Source organism: Alligator mississippiensis, chromosome 4, assembly GCF_030867095.1.
Source record: "Alligator mississippiensis isolate rAllMis1 chromosome 4, rAllMis1, whole genome shotgun sequence".
NCBI classification, from domain to species: Eukaryota; Metazoa; Chordata; order Crocodylia; family Alligatoridae; genus Alligator; species Alligator mississippiensis.
Genome location: NC_081827.1, coordinates 213,034,837 through 213,061,957, shown reverse-complemented (window position 1 = coordinate 213,061,957; position 27,121 = coordinate 213,034,837). Strand labels below are relative to the sequence as shown.

The 27,121-nt window shown below is 44.2% G+C and overlaps 1 protein-coding gene and 1 long non-coding RNA gene across 6 annotated transcripts in view; one reads left to right on the top strand and one right to left on the bottom strand.

The window, feature by feature from the left end:
- ERICH2 (glutamate rich 2) overlaps positions 1 to 27,121 on the top strand; it is a 60,462-nt gene that overhangs the window by 8,394 nt on the left and 24,947 nt on the right. Inside the window, exons 1-7 of one of the 5 annotated variants that reach the window (XM_019480461.1) lie at positions 8,978 to 9,063; positions 14,646 to 14,679; positions 15,432 to 15,465; positions 17,277 to 17,310; positions 17,597 to 17,645; positions 17,884 to 17,920; positions 24,339 to 24,425. In XM_019480461.1, coding sequence (XP_019336006.1) covers positions 14,655 to 14,679; positions 15,432 to 15,465; positions 17,277 to 17,310; positions 17,597 to 17,645; positions 17,884 to 17,920; positions 24,339 to 24,425 — 266 coding nt within the window. In that variant the 5' untranslated portion in view covers positions 8,978 to 9,063; positions 14,646 to 14,654. Of the gene's footprint in view, positions 1 to 8,977; positions 9,064 to 9,293; positions 9,533 to 14,645; positions 14,680 to 15,431; positions 15,466 to 17,276; positions 17,311 to 17,596; positions 17,646 to 17,883; positions 17,921 to 24,338; positions 24,426 to 27,121 lie in introns of those variants that run through there. The other 4 variants (XM_019480459.2, XM_014599333.2, XM_019480460.2 and 1 more) reach the window with 4 other exon arrangements.
- On the bottom strand, positions 1,038 to 9,068 carry LOC109281413 (uncharacterized). The gene is made up of 2 exons (XR_002088060.2): positions 8,979 to 9,068; positions 1,038 to 1,482 (listed from the first exon to the last, which is right to left on the bottom strand). It is a non-coding gene; the product is annotated as an uncharacterized LOC109281413 (long non-coding RNA).

The window sequence follows — 27,121 nt, the reverse complement described above, 5'->3', positions numbered from 1 at the left end:
TTTAAATATTTTTTCTACATACCTCAAGCTATCAGGCACGGCTCGTGAATGCCAAGATGGTGGGGCAGATGGAGCTTCGCATAGAAGCATGGCCCGCCCCCCACTGCATCCCCCCCAGCTCAATGATTGGTTCAAAGGGGACCCTAGGTGCCCCTCCTCCCCTTTCCCCCCCCCCCCCGCTGACCCAGGAGGCACCAGTCACCAAGCCAGGGGGTTGGGGGGGGGAGGGAAATGTACTCTGCAGTGTACCCAGAAGTGGACTGGAAGTGCTTCTGGTCCACTTCCGGGTCTGCCAACAAGAGTGCTGGGGACCCCCCCCCCCCCCACACACACACACACACTCCTGTGGGATGCTCTATCTGCCCCATCTCAGCATTCACAAGCTGCCTGGTACCTTGAAGTATGCAGAAAAAACATTTAAAGCTGTGTATATGTCTGAATCATCAAATCCCTCCGAATCAATCCGGCGGGTTCCAATTTGATTCAGAGAGATTAAAGGGTTTCCTGATTCAATTTGGATTCGGAGATTTGGCCATTGAATTGGGCTCTATCTCCACCAAATCAAATCAGTGACCAAAGCTTTGCATAGCCCTACTGCCAACTATATATTGTTTCCATGATAATAATAGTGAAATAATGCTGAATTTGTGACATCACAGTAGCATTTCATAAGGATAAAAGATGGACCATGACTGAGAACTCCTTTGTTAGAAAAGTTATTTTTGAAAAGGACAAGGAAAATTCATAAAACCATGAGAGAAGTAAGCAATTACTTAATGTATATTGTGAAATGTGTCCTAATTTCTAGATTCCTAATCATGTCCTCCATGTACTTCTTATTGAAAAAAACAAGTTTGTGGCATATTTTGCTGTTATGATTTACACAAGGTAGGATTTCCTGTTCAAATTGGGTATTTTTCTGTAACCTTCAAAATACATACCAAATATGATATTATTTAACTGACCCAACAAGATTTCAACATTAGCCTGAATAGTGTTCACTCCAACATGTTTTAACATAAAAGTTTTACAGAGTACACCTTGAAAATAATTTTAATTGTAATGTGGGATAAAAAAAATGTTATTACTGCATACCCTGTAGTCCTCATCTGAGATCATATTTATCCATGTTTTTACTCAGGGCCAGATGGTACTTTGTGAATTTCATCTGGAGGGGACCCTTCACATGCAGATCTGTCCCTCCCCATATGGAAGGGGGATGTCAGTTACCTCTGTGGCATTCCTTCTTCTAGACAACTAGCCACAGGTCCAGGATGCACGTGTGGGGAGAAGAGGAGGGTCACATTGTTTCTTCATCAGAGATTAGATAGAAAAGATAATACAACTTGATGTTGCTTGATGGGCATTCTGTGTTGTTCATCAGCGTGGTGTGCTGGTCCCACTCCACAGACAACACACATGGTACATCTGACTGGGACAGAAGTTCCATTTCCTCCCTTCTCCATCTGCATGATTTTCTCCCTACAAAGAGTAGAAATTGCTGCTATGCCTTACTTTTGCAGGACTGGGCAAGGTGGAGAGAATTTTTTTTTACATTTTTAAATCTTGATGCCTGTTTACATTACAATTTTAAAAATGCTTGTTGACCTTAGAGGTTAAATACATTAGGTTCCATTCTTTAATTTACATGATTTAACACCATTAATTTACCTAGAGTTACTCTTCATTTGGACTCAAAGGACTGAGAGGAAAATCAGAATTAGGACATTTACATAGCTTTTTAGTAGTCAACACTTACGTTGTTTTTTTTTTACGTATTTTTTTCCAAAATATTAATCAGATCTTCTTATGTGCTTACAGGAGATCACAGGTTATGTCTGAACTTCTTAACAAACAGATTGAATAAGCTGCAGAATGACCCTGACATTTTATTTGCAAAGGCAGGTAATAGAGGGCATGTTCAGTGCAGTTGAGAGAGAGAACAATCAGAATTGTAAGCAACGCTGCCAGGAGAAATTAGTAGGGGTGTGCGAAATGGGCCATATTCAATTCAGATTTGGATTCAGCCCGAATCGGGGACACTGATTCGATTTGCTGATATGGATCAGTATCCCTGATTCGACTAGGCCAAATCTGAATCTGGAGATTTGATGCTGATTCGGAGAATCAGCGATTCAACCACAGACATAGCTTTAAATGTTTTTTCTAAATACCATGAGGTACCAGGTGCGACTAGTGAATGCTGCAATACTGGGGCAGATGGAGCATTCTACAGGAGCGCAGGGGACCCCCCCACATGCTCAGCAGCGAACCCAAAAGTGGACCGGAAGTACTTCCAGTCCACTTCCGGGTCCACCAGGGAGCACGCTGGGGGGGCCTCCCCCCGCACCTCCCCGGCTCAGCAATCGGCCATGCCTCCCTGGCTCAATGACCCCAGATGCCCCCCCAGACCCAGAAGGCACCAGTTGCCAAGCCAGGGGGGTACAGAGGGGCCCCCCAGTGCGCTCCCCAACAGACCCGTATGTGCTTCTGGTCCACTTCTGGGTCTGCTGCCTAGCATGCTGGGGAGCCCCGCACTCTTCTGTGGGACACTCCATCCGTCCATCTGTCCTAGCATTGCAGCGTTCACAAGCTGCCTGGTACCTTGAGGCACATAGACACAGCTTTAAATGTTTTTCTATGTCCAAATGGATTCAGAGGGTTCTGATTCGATTCGGAGAAATTAAACGGTCTCCTGATTTGGTTCAGATTCGGAGATTCGGCCACTGAGCCGGGCCAAATCTCTGTTGAATCGAATCAGGGATTGAAGCTTTGAACAGCCCTAGTAATTAGGTTGAATGATCTTGGGGCAGTACTATAAGTAAAATTGACTTTGGAACAGCAGCATTTATGTTTATGTATGGAAACTCTGAAACTGCAGTGATAGCTTGTGGCTCTACCCCAGTTAGGTCTTCAGAGTGGCAGAGAGCATGCTCAGTGCATCTTTAACCTAGGCACCATATAACCTAGATACACATTCTTTCCCCATTGAAAAAGGTTCTGGAAAAGGACACATAGCTGAACAGGAATGGTAGAGAGGCTAGTGGGCCTGATCAACCTTCCCTCTTGCAGACCTGAAAGGTGAGAGAAAAGAGGAAGAAGTAAACTGTTTTTCATTAGTCTCTGGTTAAGAGACTGCTGGGCTCCCAGTTGGATTAAGGAGGGTTGAGTAGAGAAGCCCTCAGTCTCTTTCACAAATGTAGTTCTTAAACAGGACAAATAACCTCAATTCCTGTCTCTCCCATCTACTTGGACCTCATAGGCAAATGACCATCATAAATCTGTAGTCACTCCCATTCCTTTTGTGACTCGAGCAAAAGGGAGGGTGGAGAGAATATGTAGAACTAGCCAAGAGAAGGAATCTAATGTATATGAATTGTTTCCTCCCAGAAGTTTTGAATTTGGGCTGGAGTCCAAACTTTCCATTTTATAGGATACCCAAGTGTGCCATTAGCTTATGTCATCTTCTGGCAGTTATATGCTCCCAAAGTATGCAAATTACTGTGAATTTTGATGCTATTAGCCCAATGCTGTAGTCCTCTGAGGGAGCTATTATTAGGTCTTGACACAAAGAAGAAGAATAGATCCCAAGAATAGAAAAACAATGCAAATGAAAAAGTGTAAGCCAGTGACATCTAAAATTGGGAATTACCACTTTTACCGTTCAATTATTCTCATTAGATAGGACCATAGTTTTAATTGGAGAAGAACAGTTAAATACTAAGAAGCTGGTTAGGCAAAATTATAGAGTACATGCGTTATACAAAGTTATTCTTTTTAAAGCATGTAAGTATATGAGAATCTGCTTCTAAGTTTTACTTTGTGTAATGAGATACAGGAGCGGCCTAAACTATAAAACTCAGACTTGGCTTCAGGTCCAGATGTTAAAACTTCTCCCATAGAGCCTGCATATATGAGGTAAAAAGGTAGTCTCACATCAGATTTGAGAATCTATTTCGAGTTACAGTATTCACAACAATGTTTATTCTGAAACTTGCATGTTTTGAGTTATGTGATGCTTTGTTTTGGCCCCTATATAATTTATGCACTTTCTTAAAGATGCAAAAGTTACTGAAATGTTTCATAGATTTCATAGACATTAGGGCTGGAAGGGACCTCAGAAGATCATCGAGTCCAGCCCCCTGCCCAAAGGGCAGGAAGTCAGCTGGGGTCATAGGATCCCAGCAAGATAAGCATCCAGTTTGCTCTTGAAGGTGTTCAATGTAGGTGCTTGAACCACCTCCGGCAGCAGGCTGTTCCAGACCTTGGGGGCTCGGACAGTAAAGAAATTCTTCCTTATGTCCAGCCTGAAACGGTCTTGTAGTAGTTTGTGACCATTCGACCTAGTCGTCATCCCTTGGGGCGCTCTGGTGAACAAACGTTCCCCCAGATACTGGTGGTCACCCCTGATAAACTTGTAGGTGGCCATCAGATCACCCCTGAGCCTGCGCTTTTCCAGGCTAAAGAGCCCCAAGGCTCTCAGCCTGTCATCGTAGGGTCTGCTTCCCTGACCTCTGATCATGCGTGTGGCTCTTCTCTGGACTCTCTCAAGCTTCTCCACATCCTTTTTGAATTGTGGAGCCCAATACTGGACGCACTACTCCAGCTGCGGCCTCACTAAGGACAAGTACAAGGGGAGAATGACGTCCCGGGATTTGCTTGAGAAGCATCTATGGATGCAAGCCAGTGTTTTGGTCGCTTTACTAGCCGCAGCATCGCACTGCAGGCTCATGTTCATCTTATGGTCAATGATGACCCCCAAGTCTCTTTCTTCCTTAGTGCTAGCCAACATAGCACTGCCAAGCCTATAAGGATGCTGCGGGTTTTTCTTCCCAAGGTGGAGAACCTTGCATTTATCAGCATTGAACACCATCAGATTCTCGTCTCCCCACTTGCTGAGCCTGTCCAGGTCAGCCTGGATCACCCACCTGTCTTCTGGTGTGGATGTTGGTAATAAGTTATTTAATTGTTGGTAAAGACAAGTGTAATAAAGATTTAAGTATTCTCCCTGGCCTTTAGAGATGCCTAGGGTTGGGCAAAACAAGGCCACATGAACTTTCATCTTTCCCTCACCCCCAAGAATGGCAGGTGAGAGGGTGATTGTGAGCAGGCACCTTGAGACAAAGAGGAGAGCCAGCAAGCCAGGATTAACCACTGGGGAGAGTAGACTATATCAAGGCTGTCCCAGGCGACGACAATGCATAGTATGGGCACAAATTACTCCAGAGTGGTTTGGGAAGGCTTTAAGTTTGTCCTCTGAACCAGACCACTGACCTGACTATGACTAAGTATACTGAGGAGCATCACATTCAATGGAATGATTAAACAGAGACCCTACCTCTCTGGAAGAATACTCTTGGGATGCTGTAGCTTCTCTTTATTCTTAATGTAGCCAAACTTAATCACACTGGATATAAATTATTTTCAGTAGGTGATGCATTTGCTGCTAATGCTACTTATTTATTCTTTCACTTTGCACAACATTCCTTCTTTTATTTTTTAGTACAGTGGCTTAGCACATTGGGCTGTTACCCTAAAGGATGTGGTTCCAGCTCACTCAGGAGATGTTGGCTGGAACAGGTGCAGACTCCATATACCTACTCCAACCAACATCTCCCAAGTGGGCTAGAACCAAATCTTTTAGGGTAACAGCCCAATTTATGTGGCCCAGAAGTTTGTTGCTTTTCTGGGCTGGTTTAAGGAGAGGCTGATCCTGCTTTGAGTAGGGGGTTGAACTAAACAACATATTGAGGTCCCTCCCTACCCCATTTTCTTATAAATCTGTGACTTAAAAGGTTCTAGGTGAATGCACAGTACATAAAACTATTACTTTTCGTAAAATAGTCCTCCAGCCCACACTGTTCAACATCTTCATCAGCGACTTGGAGGGTTTGAAAAGCACCTCGTTCAAATTCGCGGATGACTCTAAGATGTGGGGAGAAGTGGGCACGCTAGAAGGGAGGGACAGGCTACAACTAGATCTGGACAGGATACAGGGGTGGGCGGATGAGAATAGGATGGGTTTCAATACTGACAAGTACAAGGTACTGCACCTAGGGAGGAAGAACCAGCAGCATACCTACAAGCTGGGGAACTCCCTTCTTGTCAGCACAGAGGCAGAAAAGGATCTTGGAGTCATTATTGATTCCAAGATGAACATGGACCGCCAATGTGAGGACGCGGTCAGTAAAGCTAACCGCACCCTGTCATGCATCCACAGATGCATCATGAGCAGGTCCAGGAAGGTGATCCTCCCCCTCTATGCGACATTGGTCAGGCCGCAGTTGGAGTACTGCATCCAGTTCTGGGCACTGCACTTCAGGAGGGATGTGGACAGCATTGAGTGGGTCCAGAGGACCCTCGCATGGTCAGGGAGCAGCAGGGCAGGCCCTATGAGGAGAGGCTACAGGCCCTGAACCTGTTCTGCTTCCACAAGTGAAGGCTGAGAGGGGATCTGGTGTCTGTCTATAAACTTAACAAGGGGTCCAGCAGGGAACGGGAGAGACCCTGCTCCCCAGAGCACTACCAGGAGTAACTAGGAATAACGGCCATAAGTTGACTGACAGTAGGTTCAGGCTAGACATCAGGAAGCACTACTTCACAGTCAGGGCAGCTAGGATCTGGAACCAACTTCCAAGGGAAGTGGAGCTTGCTCCTACCCTGGGAGTCTTCAAAAGGAGGCTACATAATCACCTGGCCGGGGTCGTTTGACCCCAGTACTCTTTCCTGCCCATGCAGGGGATCGGACTTGATGACCTGCTCAGGTCCCTTCCAACCCTACCAACTATGAAACTATACGTCTAGGATGAAAAATGACTCCTGAAATTACCAGGATGAAGATGTTCCTCATTCATTTTTTTTTTTTTTTATTAAAAATCCCTGAATAAATGGAAAAGACTAGATCATATACCAATCTCTAATGAGCCCTCATTATCTCACTCTAGATCTTAAAAAAAAAAAAAAAAAGACAAAAACCCAAGATAAAGGCAGTCTCTGCCTTCATGACATCTTACAGCAGAAACAGTTGTATTTGTATGGTTTCGGTATAGCACCCCTGAAAATACTGTACCTATAATCAAACCCTTTGATTTGCTGCTGATTCCACCACAGTGTTTTCTGTGGAAATGTCACTTTCATCTTTCATTCAAAAAGGTAAATTAGATGCATTAAACAGTCTCACCTGACTGTTTTGCCTCTAGAGGATGTCCTCCTCTTTAAGCTAGGATTGTGCCAGAGGCAAACTAATAGCTATTCTAATGACATTTGACCATGCCCTCTGCATTTTTCTGTGTATGGTAGTTGCTTGTACACAAGCTGCAATCAAACCTCAGGACACAGTCATAAGAACTGCATGGATGAGCTAGCTTGTGACTGAGTAGTATTGCAACCTTTCAGAAACTTACAATGTTTTGATTGCTGATGGGAAGGACAATTAACTGTTGTTGGGACAAAATTCACCTGGACATTTCCAAGTCTTTTAGAGGGAAATATAACCGTCTTCACAAAGATGATAAATAAGACATTCCCTCTACTATGTTACAAGCCAAATCCCATTTCTTGCACTTTAAAAAGTTAAACAACAAAAACATATTGTAGATCTGATTTCTAGCACCCCGCTGCCCCCAACACAAAAACTAGATTTTTTTTTCTTCTGAGATTTGAGGTTTATAAAACATTACTTCTCTGGTGACATGAGCACTTAAGAAAGCAACAAACTTACTCTTAATAACAAGGTCTCCCTCCTACAGGTACCCAAGTGCCTAATTTTAGCCTGTTTAAATCTAGTAGCAAAGTGAGAGGGAAGGTAAATTGGAGCCCCCCTGAGGAGAGGAGGTCGCGAAGGTGGTTGAAGGCTGCAGTGGAAGAGTAACCCCAATTGTCTTGGATCTCCTTGCCACTGGACACAAGTTTCTCCTCTGCCAAGATCCGTGCAGCTGCCAATATGCAACAGGCTTCTCATTTAAAATAAATCATGCTCAGGCTTCTCTTACTGGTCCAACATCTACTCAAAATGACCTGTGGGAGCAATTATCCTCAGCTGTGAGGGGTCACTGACAACGATAACCCCCTTGGAAATATTTCCTCTTTGATGCAGGGTGCATGCCGAGGGAAACTTTAAGGTGCCACTGCCTTAGGACTCCATTTTGCTACTAGATTTAACCAGGCTAAAATTAGGCACTTGGGTACCTGGGACCTCCCTTCCCTGCCATCTCCCCCTCCCATCCAGAGACAGCAAGGAAGCGGGGGGGGGGGGAATGGGACAGGGCAGTCAGGGACAGATACAGCCTCTCTCCCTTATCGGCTCCAAATTGGAGCTGATCTCGACCCTCCTGATTCAACAGCTAACCTCTATTTCTATGAATCACCATGAGTTAGACCCAGGAGCTGTGCTTCTTTCTGTGCCCAAAGACAGCAACGGTGGATGCATCTTCGGCTGCCCCACCGCAGCAAGGCTGAGAACCCCAGAAAGGACCTGCCTCCCCCCAGCAGCTGGAGATGGGCTGCTGTTGCAGCAGAGCACACAGAAATTAATGAAGTGGCACCACTTAGAAGCGACTCCATTTGAACCCGCATACAATGAGGGCTTGTTTGTTGTGCAATCGGACTGCAGCTCTTGTTTGGGCACGGCTTCAGGGTGATTTCAAGGAGTCGATTTGTGTGGCAAACATCATTTCTGTCTGCGCTTTTTATGTTGTGCTGGACTGCTCTTAACGTAATGTCTCACCTTTCACCTAACTGCCATGGGTGACCCTAACAGGAGCACAAGACTCCCAGCGATGGTGTTGATCAGGTCATAAGTACAAGCAAGCCTCTGCAGCCCCAGGGGGTTGCAAATGGCTCTACGCACCCTCCCATCCGTTTCTGATGTGCAACTGGAGGCATGCCCAAAACCCAGCGTGCTCCACCCACCCCCACAACACGGAGCCACAAGGAGCATGACCCTACGGGGCCAGGTCCTGTCTACACAAGCAAGTTACCCTGAGTTAGACACTGAGCAGCGGAAGGCCCTTGGGGACAGGCCCCCGGGGTGGTTCCGATCAATCGCGAGGCTGCGCGGGAAGGGTAAGTCTTCGGCCTCCCTGCCCTCCCCACGGGCAGCAGGAAGCCGGCGGCCGGCCGCGCACCAGGCCTGTCCCGCCGGGCACGAGGCCTCTCCTGCGCTGCTCCGGGCAGTCCTGTGCGCACCCCGGTGCTGACGTGGCCCTGGCTGGGAGCCCCTGCGGGCGGGGGCAAAGGCGGAGCACCGGGGCCGGGCCCGCCGCCTGCGGCCCGGCCCAGCCCCTTCCTGCGGCCGCCGCGTTCCCGGCCGGGCCCCTTTAGCGGCGGCTCCGCCCAGGCGCTGCCCGTTGCTATGGCCACGCCGGGGCCACCTCAGCCCTCGGGCCAGGACATGAGCCGGCGGCGGCCGACGCAGCTCCCCCCGATCCGGGGCCGGGCGCCGCCTGCTGCCGACTGCGCCCGCTTGGCCCCCGGGTTTGACGCCGCGTGGGGCCGGGGCCCTCCCAGCGCCGCCGCCGCCGCCGCCCCCCAGGTGAGCGCGGGGCTCCTCGGGGCGCTGCAGCGGGCGGCGGCTCCCGGCGGGGTCGGACCCGCCCTTGCGCCCATGGGCTTTGCACCCCGCGCCGCCGCTCGGAGGGGCGGGCTGCTGGCGGGTCTTTGCCCGCGGTCAGGACACCCCCGCCCCCAAGGCAGCCAGGAGGGGTGGAGGCCCCCCCTTGGGGCAGCAGCGGGGCCGAGCTGAGTTTCTGCCCCCAACCCGCGCCCGCGGCAGCTGCACCACACCCGGCCTGAGCTGCCTGCCCTGCCCTGCCCCCGCCCCCCCAAGGGGCACCTCTGGGGCTACAACTGAGACACAAGCAGTTCCGTCGCACCGGGGTGTATGGCATCCGGACCGCACAGACAGCCAAGCTCAATGACCCCTATTAAGTCCCTGCAAATGAACACTTTGTCTTGGAACAATCCGGACTTACTCCATTTAATTGCCATTTAAGCCCCACTGTGGGGCTAGTCCTAGACAAACAAATGTCTCTCAATACTGTCTGTTTTTAGCCTAAAGGTTTGTGGGACCAGGCAGGGCTTTTGGATATGTCGTATTGCTATGTGGGCTAAAGCCCCACAAGTAGAGCTGTAACCCCCCTTGGTGATGGGGGCCAGGAGGGCATTTCCCTGATTACTTGGGACAACTCCAAAACAAAACGGGTGGGAGTGAGGGTCCTAGGTTCAAAATGAGCACGCTAAGGGGGACACCGAGCAGAGCACGCTGGACATTGGCCACTGGCCTTCAAATGAGTCCAAGGAGCCAGTGGACGCTGCCCAGTGAAACTCCCTGGAGACGTGAACAGGCAAGGGACAGGAAAAGCAGACCCACAGTCCCCAGGGATCCTCCCAGCCAGAGCCTCCTTCCTGGTGAGAAAATTGCTAGCTTGGTAAATGAAAAGATGCAGGGAGTAGTGCCGCCAGAACCTGAGCAGGAGGTGGCGAAGGGGCTGCAGCCTGGCATGCACCAGGGCTTCCCTCTGCTCGCAGAAGGGGCAGATGTTGGGGGCATCTCTAAACTGCACAGACACACCCGCAGTGACAGCTCGGTGAAGGATGGGACTGGGCAGGCAGCAGTAGCCACATCTGCGGCAGAGTCATTCTCTTCCCAGTCCTGCCTGTCCCTGTCCAGCAGGCAGGAGACAGCACACTGGAATCAGAGGGGGAGGGAGAGCAGGGGGCTGTGGGATACTGGTGGATAGAACCTGTCCACATATTAAATTGGTCCTGTTAATTCTTGTTTTCAGGTCTTTAAAGGCCCCTCCATCCATACAAATCTAGTTTTAGTCGTATTTGCATCATGTAAGTCAGGGGTCAGCCACCTTTGGTTATCACAGGCTGAAAATCTGGAGCACCCAAGCTGCTTGCATTTACCTTGACTGCAATCCCCATCCCCTTTGCAGCAAGGCTAAGCACAGGCTCAAGAGGGCAGCAGTGAGAGCTGTGGAGTAGATGGATGGTGTGGGTGCAGCTGTGTGCTGCCTGATTTCTCTGTGGCAGCTCAAACCTTTGTGAGCTGGTCACAAGATCCTCACACTCCAGATCCAGTACTTTGGCTGTAGGTTGCCCATGATGTAATCCAGGGTGGCCTACCTGCCATACACATGCCACAGGCATCCTCTTTGTGCGGCACATGGTAGATCAGGGATGGGGGAGGCAGAACAAGGGCAGAGAGGTGGAAGCAGAAAGCAGAGCAGCAGATTGAGCAGGGGGAGTGGATGAAAATGACATTCAGAAAGGGCACAGAGCTTAATCTCTGGCATTCCTGCCAAAAAAGGCTGGCCCCCACTAGTCTAAACTATATATTTTATAAATAGACAAATGTTTGCGTACCTTCAGGGCAGATATTGGAACTATTTGTTGGCTTACTCCTGCAGTCTTCTAAAATACTAGGAGAACCTTCTTTATGTCAAATTAGTTCTAGTTTCAGTGATTAGTTTCTGATTTTGAGAAGATTTTCAAGAATTCAGTCAAGGACATTGGCTGCAAATACCTTTCATGTTTAAGATGTGTATTTAGTAGTTGGGATCAGAAAGCACATCCTGCGAAGTTACAGATCCATGCCTCTAGTTCATAACTATTTTTTCTGGCAGAAGTCACTTGACCTCACGAGACTACTTTCTACTCTTTATTATGACTGTTTTTTAATCTATTTAATGTCTAGTATAAGATATTGTACCATCTTTAAAAGTTGAGATTGTCTCAGCGCTTGCATTATAAATTCCCAAAAAGTGAAGTTTGATAAGTTATCTGCAAAATGTCACCTGAGGCTGAAACTTGGCATACAACAGCTAAAGAAGCTATTTTTGTTTTTATTAGTGGAAAAAAACTTTTTAGAGTTAAAGCTGTGAATAAAACACTTGGGTTTGCTAGTCCCAGAAGCTTTTTTATATGCTTATATAACATGAAAGCTAACTCAGTTTAAAAGAATACAATTTGACAAGCAGCTCTCCAGGCTTCACAGTGATCCTTTTGTTTTAAAATACAACAAAACAGAAATGGGTAAAATAATGTTTGAAAAGTGGTGGTCTATTTAAAGCTGCTTAATTTCTATAGCAAAAAAAATCCTAACCAGTTATTATGAATCTAAACACATGCTTACATGGTAGGCGATAGCATTTGGTAAGTCGCAGAGTACGCATACTTAAAACCCTTTTTTGATGGCTCAAGTGACTAATTCAGATTCAGAGAAGTTCATCTCAATGATGCCAATCAAAATGAACCCAAGCTTAATGGTGGTTGAACCTGTTACAATTTGATGGTGGTATGAGATAAGCTTGATGGTAAGTCTATAACCACAATTAGTAACAGTCTCAGCAAGCAGCTGGTAACCAAATGGACCCAAAGATCAAACCATCCTCTAACCCAGGAGTTGGCAACTTTTTCAGGATGCAGACTGATCCAGTTCAGGTCAAAGGCTGTCAATGTGTGGTAGGCAGAAGCTAGGACCCAGCGCCACCACAGCTTTTCGCAGCAGGTACATAAGGAACTGCTGTGGCTGTGGTGATGCTGGGAGGGCCACATGTGGCCCTCATCCCAACAACTGGAGGACAAGTGCTGGATGCGAACACACTCCCTATGCCACCACAGGGGAAAGCAGGTTGTAGATTGCCAACCCCTGCCATAACCTGTAGAAATGGTCTATTTGATTCATACATGACTTGGCATTCGAGACATAGAAGGGCAGTGTACAGAAGCTTTTGTAGATGCTGCTGCTATATGTACAAATAAAGATGTAGAACTTTGTGGCCCCTCCACACTAAATTCATGCACTTTTTATTTAGACAAACATTCAATACAAGCCAATGAGTTATTTATCAGATGTATTAAGAGCCAAATACTCCATGGAGAAGGGAGTACATAAAAATGTCAGGAGTAAAGTTTTCTGAAGACAGAATTTTTTCCTACAATGATCTTATTTCTGAGAGCATAATTCTCCATTCTTACACTATTTTTTGCAATGGTATGATTCCACTGAGTTATTCATGATCACTGTAATGTAAAACTAGTGTAGTAGTGGAGATTTAGGCCTCCCGTGTGTTTGTCTGTTCTTTAATGCACTTATAGATTTCATAGACATGAGGGCTGGAAGGGACCTCGGAAGATCACTTGTCTGACTCTTCTGCCCTGCCAGAAATACTTGTCCCAAGTACCGTGCTCATTGATCCTGTTTTTAAACTGTTTGTGCCCTGTCCATTCCCCAATGAGGACTGGACTACAAAAAGTTCTGTTTTTCAGTTAATTGGTGGAAATACATGTCAATGACTTCTCCTCACAATTCTATTGGCTATGCCTAGAGCTAGGGCAGTGCACAACCAGGGGGAGCAGGGTTCCCAGCCAGAGAGGGAGGGAGAGACGTGCCTTTTTGTGATGGCATCACTCCTTGCTACTGATTGACCAAGGGGTCCAACACCTCACTGCTGATTGGCTGAGGGGGTGCCCCTCAACAAGGGGCTGTCCTGTATTCTGGGGGTACATCAGTAGCCACCCTAGTCACAGGAGAAACTTTGAATGACAGGTGAAAAGGCTCACAAATATGGTTACGGTTCTAGCTACACGTACAAAAATGTGCCCATCCCTTACATCAGAGCTGTCCAAGTTCAGAGTGACTGGCTGCATGCTGCATGGGCCCTCTGCCACACTGACCATGCAAGTGCCCCCTACCCTGCTGAACAATGCTGTGGGGCCCCAGCATCCCAAAGCCATGGGCTCCCTGGGCCCTGCAGGCAATGCTGTCCCACTACCAGGGGCAGGGGTAGGAAACCAGAAGATGAAGGAGGGAGGGGAGGCCCAGAGACACCAGCACCAGCTAAAGTGATTCAGGGAGCAGCAACCAGACTACAGCCTACAGGCTGCAAATTAACCCCTCTAGGGCTGTGAGTTAGACAGCCAAGATGCTACATTATACTGGTGTGAGTATATTTTGTGGCCATTGAAGCAGCTGATTGAGTTTGGTGTGACAGTAGGGCAGCTTGAATGTCTTACATTTCCTCAACAGGTAGTGGCAGTGACCTCCTTTCCTTTGGGGTTTCCTGTTGTTGGGGGAGCACAAACACCACCCCAGAAGGAGAGGAAGTCATTGGACTCCTGTTACAAGAGAAGTGCAGGCATTACTAGTTGAGGAACTGATTTTTCATATTACTACAATTTTACAGGTTGTGTCCTTTTGTTACTGCTCAGCCTGCAATTAGAAAATAGCCCTTTACCATTTGTTGGAGTTCTCCGCTGTACTTCACAGGAATATCTATGTATATTTAATGCTGGTAATTTTAATAAATATTCTTATTTGTGTGTCAAAAGAAAAGTTGCAGATACTTATCTCTGGTGTGTAATCAACAGAGGTAGCATATGGAAAGCTAACCTTTCCTGTATAAAAATATGATGTGTTAAGCAAACTAACTGGTTCTTTTTATAGTGTATCTTGGATAACCAAATAATAGGTTGTATGTCAGGTGTATGTGATAGTTTAACAATTTATATTTATTACACAAAGTGTGTGTGTGTATGTGCATGTCCACGCACACTATAAAACAAGCCTGTACTTTTAAATGTACAGTTTTAAAAATTGATTTGTATTAATATAGATTGTTTTCCCTTATATCTTTTAGGTTTCTGGAATGTTGGAAGTGATTGGACCAGAAGGTATTTTCTTATGAAGTATTCATCAGTGTAGGGTTGGTTTGTTCTTAGGTTGTTGTTGTTTTTTTTTTTTTAGCATGAAGAATTTGTAACTTCCAAGCTGCTGATATTTTTAGTAGCTTCTTTAGCAGTTGTGTTTTTTTATGAAATCATAAATAAAATTTTATCATCTAGCTTTTTTATTTTCTAAAACCTGAGCCCTTGCTCATTTTTTCCTTTAAAAAAAAATTCCTTATATTTGTAGCATGTCTTTTGTGGGATCTCCCTTGCACAGTTTAAAAGCTAATAGTATATGTATATAAACATAGAATTGAAGTAAGGTTTACTCTAGAAACTGCATAACTGAACTCTTCCCTGTCTGGAAAGTGGTACAGATCAGTACTGACAATTGACTAACAAACCTAGATACCTAGCATCGGTCTAGTTAATTTCTGATCCTGCTTCTGATCCAGCCAAGCCCCAAATGTAAAACAAGGGGAAATCTTTTTCAATGTCTCTTGTCATAATAAAGCATATTAGCATCAGTTAATAGTTTAATGTTTTAATATCTATAGTCTTTTTCTGTCCTTTCTAAACTTATAGAACATTTTCTTAGATGGCCACTAATCATTTTCAAGCACTATCCCTGTTATTCAATATATTGAAACTTTGACAACCCAGCATTAGTAGTATGCTGGTGAACTACTTTTAAATAGAAAAATGCACACTTCTGTGTGGTAGCCCAGCCTAAGTATAATGCATATCTTTGTTTTTAGATGGATTTATTTTACAAAGCTTTACAGAATCAAGGTAAGAGAGATTTTATTTTAATGCTGAAAAGGCCAGAATACATTAGACATGTATATCTGTTTTTTAATACCATGATTTCTCTCATACTGTACATCCTGGAATATAATATACACCTCATTTTTGAAAGGCAGAATGAAGAAAAATATATTTTCTTGTAGTAAGTAACTGAATAGCAACAGCTAGGGGGCAGAGCCTGCTCATTGTTTTTTTCCCTGTGAGTCGCATGCAGATTTTATTTCACTTGTGCCCATAACTGGCAGAAACTGTTCTTACTGTATTTCTCCCAATTTTGAGCACCTGCTTTTTTGTGGAAAAGTGTGTGTTGAATGTGAGAAGACCTGGTGATTCTACTATGGTAATTTACTGATACATTAGTGGTGCTCCACCTTTTTTACAAGTGGATCAGACCTTAAAATCAGAAATGGGCCAATGGCTTATAGAAAAACATTATAGTTATACTTTGGCAAATCCTAATGTTATATGTTTTAAGTAACATGAGAAAGGAAAACATACATTTTAAATAATTTAGGCTTATTAATGCAAAATAAAAAGTTCAGTATTCTGTAGGATAATTTTAAATTTTATAAAAATAATTAAACTTTAGAATCATTACAAAACATAGTAAGACCAACTGTAATATTATGCAAGATAATTGAAGAATTGAAGAATTCTTTCAGATGACTGATGGAGATTGCCCAGCTGGCAGCACTGTACCTCGGATCCTTACACTTCTCAGTGCTCTACCAGTGTTTCCTGAAGGAGAGTAATGTCCTTTGGGAACATAGTGGGAGTGGGACTGTGCCCTGCTCCACAGCACTGGGGGTTTCTTTGAAATAACATTTTTTTCAGGTGCTATAGCCACCCTGTGTTGCACAAGAGCCCTATGGGTATGAGTGCACATGGCTACCAAGGGTGGCTCTCCACTGCCTTTCCCCTTCCAGGTGCCAAACTTTTCACTGGGCTTTAGAGCCCAGAAGCTGACCATGGATGCAATTCTTCTTCCCCTCTCCCCTCCCTCCTTCCCCTCACTGAATTCAGTGGTAGGGAAGAGAGGAGACAGGCAGCAGTGATACTCAGCTCCTGGATTCTGCAGCTACACAAAAGCTGTGGTTCCAGCCCATGCTCATATGCCAGTGAACTCAGAGCTTTCACGCAACTCTAGACCTAGGAGCTGAGTATTGCTACTGTACTCGTGCCCTCTTTTCCTTACTGCTGAATTCAGGGAAGGACAGCAGGGTAGGGGAGTTGAACAGCAGCTGTTCTCAGCTCTTGGGCTTCAGAGCTGCATGAAAGGTCTGAGCTTGCCAGTATGTCAGTACAGGTGAATGCCACTCAACCTCCTTTTCCCTGTTGCTGAATTAACTGTCAGGGGAAAAGAGAGGATGAGTAGTAGAAGCATTCACCTGCACTGGCATACTGGTGTTGGACTGTTTGTGCTGTCTTCATGGGCTGCCTCTGGCCCAATGGTCTATATCACTGATGTTGTGATGCTGTACCAGTGCTATGTAGTTTTAAAAATCCTGATATAGGGCTGAGTTCAACTAATGAAAAGTGGATCACAGTAGAGAGCCAAGGATAGTTGAAATAATCATGAAAATGTCAGCTGCCTCTTTTATAAAATAGCTCCCTTACAGCAATCTAGAATCTAGATTATTATTTTTAGGAATTGCAGTTTGTATGAAAATATGGTATGTTCTAGATTTTAAAAAATAATATTTATTGTTTGCAGCCTTATGTCCATTTTAATAAAGAGTGAAAGTCAAATATTCAGTGAGTATATTTATTACACAAATGTCTTTATTTTCTACTAGGGCCAATTGTATAGAAAGGACAGATGGCATGAAGGTAAGAATCAATAGAATTTATATCTATTCCTCTGTTATGCACCAGTAATTTGTTTTGTTCTTTATTTACCTAGTTTATCAAAGCACGTTTTAATTTCCGTTATTTTACACTTTCTGTGATATCTGTGATAAAGAAATTTCAAACTTCAGTACTGTATCCTTCTGTGGGTTTCTATTGAAGTTACTGGGAATTTGCATCACTGCAGGAATTCTCCCTAATGCAGGATGGGGACATGAATAATTAGTGCTTTTCCTTTTTATTAATGTTTCTACTGCTTTTATCTTAGGAACAAAAGAAGAGAAAAAATGGCAGATTACATGTGTTTGGTCCAAAAGGTATGATGATTTATTAATAATGACTCACAATTTTAATAATAAAATTATAAGCTGATTTCTAATAGTAGCAAGTACAAATCAATAAGCATTTGAGTTGCTGATGAGTATAAATTTTAGTTATAATTTTTATATCTTTTATAATATATGTTCCAGTTAAAGACAAACTTAGAATTAATAATCAGAATTTATATCAAGTGAACCAAAACTTCCAAACAGCTGTTTTTCATTTGTTTTTCAGAAGAAGTGGTTATTGAACCAATTCAAACAGCACCAGGGTAAGAAGATGTCTTTGGTTTTGCAGCTGATCTATTACATGCCTTTTTAAGCAATTAGAGTTAGGTAATGCAATCATTTGTCACCCAATTAATTTTGAAAGGATGGAAATGCATGAATTAACACTTTAACCTTTGGTTCAGTTGGCACCATTGTTATTTAAATAAGGGTATTTAAAATAAAAAAATAAATGTGGTAATATTGTGGAAGATAACATATTGGGTTTTTAAGGCATTTTAATTCTGTATTTGACTTTTCATTGTTTGTACTGTAAAATATATCAACATATAATAATCTTTAAAAAATCGACAAAACCTTCTGTTCATACTGTTTCATGTGAAAATAAGATACATGTATAAACTAAAGGTAGAAATATTAGTTGATAAAAAATAACAGAACATATGTCTACAGGCCTGGTCCTGTATATTTTTATGTGGCTAAGCTAAAACTGAGAAGAACTTTTCAAAATAAATGTGTTACCATGACTTTTAACCTGCTTGCACTGAAATCCATGGAAAAGTTCCCATTAATCTCAGTAGATCAAGATCAGCACAACAGAATCTTTTCATCTGCACAGGCACTTCAAAGTCAGGTGTCTCAATGTAAGACCCCTTTCTAGATTTCTAAATTTACCTCTACATATGCGTAATAAATAAAATTCCAATTATTCTATATTTGAAAGAAAAGCCATAAAAAAATGTCATTGTACTTGTTTGAGTTTGAAAATTTTGGTTCCCCAGCAATTATCCAAGATGGCTGAATTTTTTTCTTTTTGTCTGTTGTATCCAACTTGAAGGACAAGATTATTTTATGTCTACCAACTTAAATTTGAGATAGCTCCACTGACTTCAGTTGGGCCAAGTGTTACCAGGGAACTTTTATGTTTCTGAATATATTTGCATTCAGTTTCATGTGCGTGCACAAATGCATTTAACTTGCATATGCACATTTAAAGGTAAAGGTCAAATAGATTTTTGAGAATTACAGATTTCACATGTACATCATTTATATGGATATTGTAAAATAATGACAACTAAAAAGAAACCAATAAAACTTGCACAAGCAAAATTTATACATGCAGAATCTGGCAGGGACAATTTTGAAGTTGCTTTTTAAAAAATTGTTTTAAAATTCATGCCAAGTAGACTTTCTCTTGATGATTTGATACTTCTCTTACTATTATTTCTTCTTCCAAGCATGTTTCCCAGTTGGCAGCATCCATCTTACAAATCCTTATTCTCTACGAACTACTTGTCTATCACCATCTCCTCTGAAATACCTCAGGTCTTGTTTTATACACTTTTATCATATACTCTTACTCTTTTTACCCAGATACCAGAATTTAAGAATATTAAATACCAGTAAAACTATCATTAGAACTTGTATTCTCTTGGTTTCAGATACTGAATTATGTTCATAGATTCATAGATGTTAGGGTCGGAAGGGACCTCAGTAGATCGAGTCCGACCCCCTGCATAGGCAGGAAAGAATGCTGGGTCTAGATGACCCCAGCTAGATGCCTATCTAACCTCCTTTTGAAGACCCCCAGGGTAGGGGAGAGCACCACCTCCCTTGGGAGCCCGTTCCAGACCTTGGCCATTCTAACTGTGAAGAAGTTCTTCCTAATGTCCAATCTAAATCTGCTCTCTGCTAGCTTGTGGCCATTATTTCTTGTAACCCCCGGGGGCACCTTGGTGAATAAAAACTCACCAATTCCCTTCTGTGCCCCCGTGATGAACTTATAAGCAGCCACAAGGTCGCCTCTCAACCTTCTCTTGCGGAGGCTGAAAAGGTCCAGTTTCTCTAGTCTCTCCTCGTAGGGCTTGGTCTGCAGGCCCTTAACCATACGAGTGGCCCTTCTCTGGACCCTCTCCAGGTTATCCGCATCCCTCTTGAAGTGCGGCACCCAGAATTGCATGCAGTACTCCAACTGAGGTCTGACCAGCGCCCTATAGAGGGGAAGTATTGCCTCCTTGGATCTATTCGTCATGCATCTGCTGATGCACGATAAAGTGCCATTGGCTTTTCTGATGGCTTCATCACACTGCCGACTCATGTTCATCTTGGAGTCCACTAAGGAAGAGTATTGAATCTTCACATTAAAATGTAATGCTTATTTTAATATGATTATTTTGTAACTGTTGCTTCCATTTTTAAGACCCTTATTTGGTTAAAGAACTTAGTAACTCCTCACATTATCACATGGTTTATCTGTGTATTTTCCCAAGCCAGTTTATGCTTGTTTCCTGTACTAGCAAATGATAGGAAAAGATGTTAAACAGTGGAACTCAAGCATTTAAAGCAGCAGACAGTGTTTGCAACACAGCTGCACCATGGGCCACCACTCCCCTCCAGTAGAGGAGTGGGGAAGGGAGGTAGCTGCCAATGTCAGATGGACCGGAGTGGGGAAGAAAGACAATTTGCCTCTGGGCTGTGGAAGGGATCAGTGGCATAATGTAAGGCAGGGAAGGAAATGTGCCAGACTAAGCTGCTAGCTGCTAATTTCCCCCCTCCCTCCATGCCATGGGCCAGATCCAGTCACTTTGGAGGCTGGACCCAGCCCACAGACCTTAGGTTGAACACCACTAATTTGAAGCATAAGGGACCATTTGTCCTATAATCTGGATGCAGTTTCTTTATTTTTTTTGGTGAGAGGCAAGGCTTGGTGGTGGGAGGGGAGGTTATATCTTTTATTGGACGAACTTGATGAACCTCCAGATGAGTTCTGAAAACCAAGCAAGATTCAAAGAGCCAGTTCCACCAAAATTAAATACACAACATAAGAACATTTAAATGTTAATAGCATGTTCAATAACAACGTATAGAAAAGATATAAATAGATATAAATGACTAAACAATACAGATAAGGTATATCAAGCACATGATTAAAAATTATAGAATGCACATTTATCTAAAGACATAATGTTTAAAAAATTGTTGATATTTGAAAGCAATGTAATCTTAAATGTTCTAAGTCACAAAGTCTCAAAAAGCCACTTAAATGGCCAGCCTGTTAGGGAAAGGACCTTTGTAAGCTTTCAAAAACTTAAGCTTCTGACACATGTTACACTTAAGATGTGATTAACTGGTTAATTGTGTCTTATGTAGTGACCTGGCCATACATTCATTCAATTAATGGCATGAATAAGCCACAAAACCATGAATGAGCAACAAAATTGTTACTCAAAATATGTGTAAAGCTTTGTGGCTGGTTCCTACGATTCCTTTCACTGAACATGTGGCCAGTGTTCCCAGCCTCTGAAGCACACTCTCAAGAGGCTGTGAGCACTGGCCAGCAATCAGAGCTCCCAGCTGGGATAGCACAGTGAACTCCCCCAACTGGGAGCCCTGATCAAATGTGGAGCTTCCAGCCTCAGGAATGCAAGGTGCCCACCCCCATGGCTGAGAGAGCTGATTTCTGATATGGCTCCCAGTCATGGTGGGAGGGGGCAGGGTTGGCACCATGCACCCTTGTGGCTGGGATCCCCATCAGGTGATTGGAGCTGTTAGTTGTGAGGTCGCACCATCTACTCCCATGTCTGGGACCCCCATCAGTGATCAGAGCTCCCAACTGTGGGGGGATACCATTTGCCCCTGTGGCTGGGAGCATCATCAGTAATCGGAGCTCTCAACTGCATGGTCTCACCATGGGCTGTCAGGTCTGGGAGCTCCATCAACTGATTGGAAGCCGTGGGAGCACATAGTACAACCCTGGGACCGGGATCATGTTCCTGTGCTCCCCCTGCACCAGCAATATGATGTGATGGGATCTGATGCTCGAACCCACAATCACACCTCCTGCTTTGCACGTGTGGGATCCCATCCTGTTGCATATTAGATCCCATTGTGCCTTTTGTTTAACATCTGTCAGTTGCCTGAGTTGTTAAATAGTACTAACCGGGTACATTTGCAAGTGTGCAATTCAGCAAATGTTGATCTTAGATATTTTAGGAAAAAACATTGTCTAAAGCATATTTATAGTATTTTGCCCTAAGTTGTATAGCTATATACAAGGCTTACTAGCATGTATGTACTTGTTGTTTGTGTAGGAAATGCATATTGAATTTTTCTTGAAACTAAATTAAAGATATAAGTGTATTAGGATACCACATTTAGTTTATTTTTGTCTTTAAATATTATATATCTCCTTATTGTTAAGGAATACATATTAAATTCAATATGTCAATTTTTGTCATATTCCATATGCGAGTGGCTGTATTGCCTATTTGAGCTATCATAACTAGATTAAAAACTTCTTGTCTTACTTTTTAAAGGTAACCTTATAGAACAGTAGGTAAATATTTCCTCAAATGTAACTGGAGAAAATATTTTTCTCTGTGAATCTCCTGTCATTTTTGTCATATGATGTTTACTCAAGATCCTGTTTCCTGAAAAAAATGAAGATAATTAACTTGGAGGCCATCTAGCTGGGGAACTACAAACAGTCATACGGGTGACTTGATCATGCTGATAATGGTTTTGGTTATTTGTGGAGGGTATTGATGGTATTGATCTACCTTTGAGGTCTTACATAATAAGTTATTTGGAGTTTTGAAGATTCAATATGAAAAAACTAATGTTGAAAATGATTTTTGCTGTGTTCTAATCTTACATTTATTGTGATTTGATGCAGGAAGTTGCCTAAACTTTCTGTTTGAGCAGTGTATTCTGTTGCTGAAATCAGCTGTCAGTGTAATTCTCAGAGAACCATTAAAAGAGTATAGTGAATGTCTAAGAGCATTAAGGAAGTTGAAACTGCAGAGAATTAGTAATCAATACTTGTGAGAGGCAAGGATTTTTTGGGTGATATCTTTTATTGGACCACCTGCATAGTTGCAATAAAGTTAGACACGTTTTTGAATGCAAGACATTTTTCATCAGAAAATCATCATTCTCCTGATAAAAAAACAAATGAGTACACACATTCAAGCTTTTTCTCTCAAAGGCAAAATAGCTGTTCTGGGAAAACAATAGCCCAGGAACATCCAGGGCTAAATTGTTCACTGGAGAGTTTCTCCCAGGAGACTGAACATCTGCATAATTTCTCCCAGCTTAACTCCTCTTGAGGACCAGGAACAATGAAGCTGCGGGAAAGGCTCCCATGTCTTCCTGAGACCAGGGTCACTTCAGTCTGGAGAAAGCACGGGGCGGGGGGGGGCAGCTGCTCCCTCTCCTGTCTGTAGGAAGGGAGGAGCTGTCCCAGCTGCTCTCTGCCTGCTTCTCACACCAGAGTTCCCAGTGTGAGAATCAGGCAGGGGCTTTGCCATACTGCTCCTTTTACCTTGCTCCCAGTCAGGGAGTGTTACCCTCTGCCTGCTTGCCCTTGTCCCCATTCTGCCCCCTCCATTGTCAGCTGAGCAGTTCAACTGGTGATTGAAGTTCTGGCATGACCACAGCCAGGCTTGCAAGCCCAGCTCTCTGCCACTCAGCGGAGTTTTTGGAGCAGCAATTTACAGGCTGGAGGGGCCAAAAAAACCCAAGAAGAAAAGCCAGGCTTGAGAGGCTTTCCCAAGCCTAGTTCCCAGGCCCTCCAGCTTCCAATTGCCTGCCCGCCGTTCAACTGAGTGGCAGAGGCAGGGAGCCTGGTGTGCATATGGAGGCTTTCCCTAAGCCCAGCTCCCAGCCCTGCCAGTTTCCTCTTGCCACCTAGCTGACCTGGAGCAGAGTGGGGCAAGGTAGTGGAAGTGTTGTAGTGGCAAAGCTTGGGAGCCTTGTCATCATGGCAAAATCCACCTGCCTCATCCTGCACTTCTCTGGCAAAGGTCCCAGAGCCTTGCCTTGGCAGCAGAGTGCTCCCCTCCTGCCTCCCTGCACTCCTCTGGGTCAGTCTTGGGGAGTGCAAGGAGCAGGGGCTATACTCCTGAGGGGGAGAACTAGGAGGGTTCCCACCATGGGAGAATGCTTCCCTCCTACCAGTTGGCAAACTGGCATGACAGGTAGGCATTCTCCTGGGGCTAGAACCCTCCTAGAGTTGTTTGTGGCAGCTGCTGCTTTTCAGCAGCTGCCAGCTGCTGCTTGACAGCTTGCCCCCTTCCCAGGCAAGGGAGAGGTCAGGCTGTCAATTAATAGGGTTCTCTAATGGTGGAGGTGGCCCAGGGAGCAGCGCTTTAGCCCCCCCTGGCTGAGAGCTTGCCTGTGAACCTGTACAGTCCAGCTCCCTCGCTATTCTTTTACTAGAACAAATTTCTTCTGGTAGAAATAAATGTTTGTATGCAGCCTCTGTATGAGATTATATTTAAATGAAAGGGAGAACCTTAGAGTAAAACTATAGTTCAGGGCCCAACCTTTTATCTCATGGTGTAGGATCTAGAAAGTACTGAATTAAGATAAGCTGCAAAATATCAATGAACATGGTTATGTTGCAGGTTAATGGAAACATTAACTATTTTTATAATTTTTTTTTTTTTTAATCCAAGGCAGCATGGGATATGGAGCAGAATCTGCCAGCAAAATGTATAGCCCAACAAAACAAATCTCATTATGTGCAGCTAAATCATCCATTGAAAAGTAAGTTTTATTTAATTGTAGTTATTGTAGCTCTTTAGATATTAATATTTTAGGTATGGCCAGTTCTTATAATTATCCATAATTATAATAATAAGGATGTATATAATAAAATATAAATAATTAAGGATAAATATGGAAGCACTGTTGGAGGTCATTGGGAAGAAATGCTGGGCTGGAAATTTGCTGGAATGAATCCTGAATGGCATCTGTCCCATGTCATCATTTAACTACCATACTTTTTGCTGGGAGCTAGGAAGATCTAGGGAGTGGGTGAAGGGGTGGTATATACCAAAAAATAATGCTGGGATGGGAAATGACTGGACTAGTTTGGTTCACAGAGGAAAACCAGTAGCACCAGAGGAGAGTGATAGCAGCATGGGCACAGGCCAGGGAGATCAGCCGGCTGTAGCTTATATGGTTGCCCAATCCTATTGCCTAGTGGGAGCAAGAGCTGGCCAGAAAAATTGTATCCTGGGTTGCCACAATATAAAGTATTAATAATAAACAAAACAGGATCAGGGGAGTGTAATGTACCCATCTTCAAGAAGAGAAAGAAGAAGGACCCGGGCAACTATAGGCCAATCAGCATAACCTCTATCCCAGGGAAAATCCTGGAAAAGTTCATTAAAGAATCTATGTATGATATGTTTGCAGAAGGTAAGATTCTGAAATGACAGCCAGCATGGCTTTGTCGTGGGTAGGTCTTGTCTTATGAATCTCATCTCCTTCTACAACCAGGTCTCTCACCACCTGCACATGGGAGACAAGGTAGACATTATATACCAAAAGGCTTTTGATCTAGTATCCCACAATATCCTGGTGGGAAAATTGAAAGATTGTGGGCTCAACTGCTTGACAGTTCAGTGGGTAGGAGACTGACTACAGGGTAGGACCCAGAGAGTTCTCATTAATGGATCTGTGTTGTCCTGGCATGAAGTGGCAAGTGGTGTCCCTCAGGTGTCTGTGCTTCGACCGGTGCTTTCCAACATCTGTATCAACTGATGCATTTCATGTAAAACTAAAGAAGTGATACTCCCACTGTATTCAGCACTGGTGAGACCACAGTTGGAGTACTGCATCCAGTTCTGGGTGCTGCACTTCAACAAGGATGTGGAAAAACTTGAGAGGGTCCAGAAAAGAACCACCCATATGATCAGGGACTTGCAAGGCAAGCCATACGAGGAAAGGCTGAGGGACGTGGGCAAATTTAACCTAAAGAAGAGAAGGTTGAGAGTAGTGTTCCCTCTAAGCTGGGTGTGTGCACGGCTGCGCACAAGTAAAAATCTTGCCATGCGCAAACTTTATAAGGCCACGCACCCGCCTGGAGAGGAGCTGGGTGCGGAGTGTGGCAGAGGCACTGGGGCCAGTGTGGGACACTTACCGAAGGTAAGCTCCTCACTCCTCATGGAGGGCAGGCAGCGGCTCCTCCCTGAGGCGAGGCAAGGCAGGGATGGGGGCTGGCGCGGGGAACTGCTCCACAGGGTCTGGGGAACTGCTTCACTCCCCAGCCCTGATGCCATGTGCCTCCTCACTCCCTGAGGTGATGCAGAGGAGCGGAGCAGTTTCCCAGAGCCAGAGGAGACTGCGCCAGCCCCTGTCCCTGTCACTGTCCCCACACCTGCCTCACCTCAGGGAGGAGCTGCTGTCTGCCCTGCATGAGGAGTGAGGACCTTCGTCTGGTGGCCAAACCCTGTCCGCTCCCACCTGGACACTTACTTTGGGACACTTACTGTCGGACCACGCCGCACCAAAAGGAGGAGGTGGGACCAAAGTGGCGTGCTCACGGACCACTACTCCTTAGAGGGAACATTGGTTGAGAGGGGATTTGATAGCGGCTTACTGCTATATCAGAGAAGTGCATCAGGAGCTCAGTGAACAACTGTTCACTAGGGCATCCCTGGGGAAGACCATGATTAATGGATATAAACTGGAAAGCTGCTTCAGGCTTAATACCAGGAAAAACTCCTTCACAGTCAGGGTGTCCGGACTGAGGAATAAACTCCCTCCAGAGGTGGTGCAGTCACCTACCCTGGAGGTTTTCAAGAGGAGACTGGACAGTCACCTCGTTGGGGTCATTTGACCCTAGGTGTCTTCCTGCCTAGAGTGGAGTGACTGGATCTGATGATCTGTGAGGTCCCTTCCAGCTCTTAACACTTACATTAATAGATTCATAAATTGTTATCTACTGGACAAGCTGTTGGCATCACTACAAATTAAAAAAAGAAGTAATGAAGTAACCTACTAAGCTTATTTTTCTTGTTCATGAACCAGACTTAAGTTCAGGTTGCCTTTGGATTAATTATCTTAAAAACACTGTACAATTCCTGAAAGACTAGTATCAAGTAGAAGGAAATGAAAGGAGACTGATTAGAATGGAAAATGTGTTGTCTTTGCTGTAGGATTGACAAGGAAGGAGAGGGAGACTAAATAGATTTAATTTAGTCTCTTCTGTTAGTTTACAAGTAACTCTTCACTAATTATTTGGAAATACATAATATATTTAGAAATATCCATTATGCCCTTTAAAAAATGGCTTGCTTGCTGAATCATCCTCCACTTTTCCATAACTTTATAGTTAATAACTAACCTATTTCATAGTTGGGTCATCATTTTGTGCTATTATACATCTTCAGAAATTGGCTTGTGCTAGCAAAATCTATTGCTATTTTTACCCCTGATGACATTCATATTCTTCT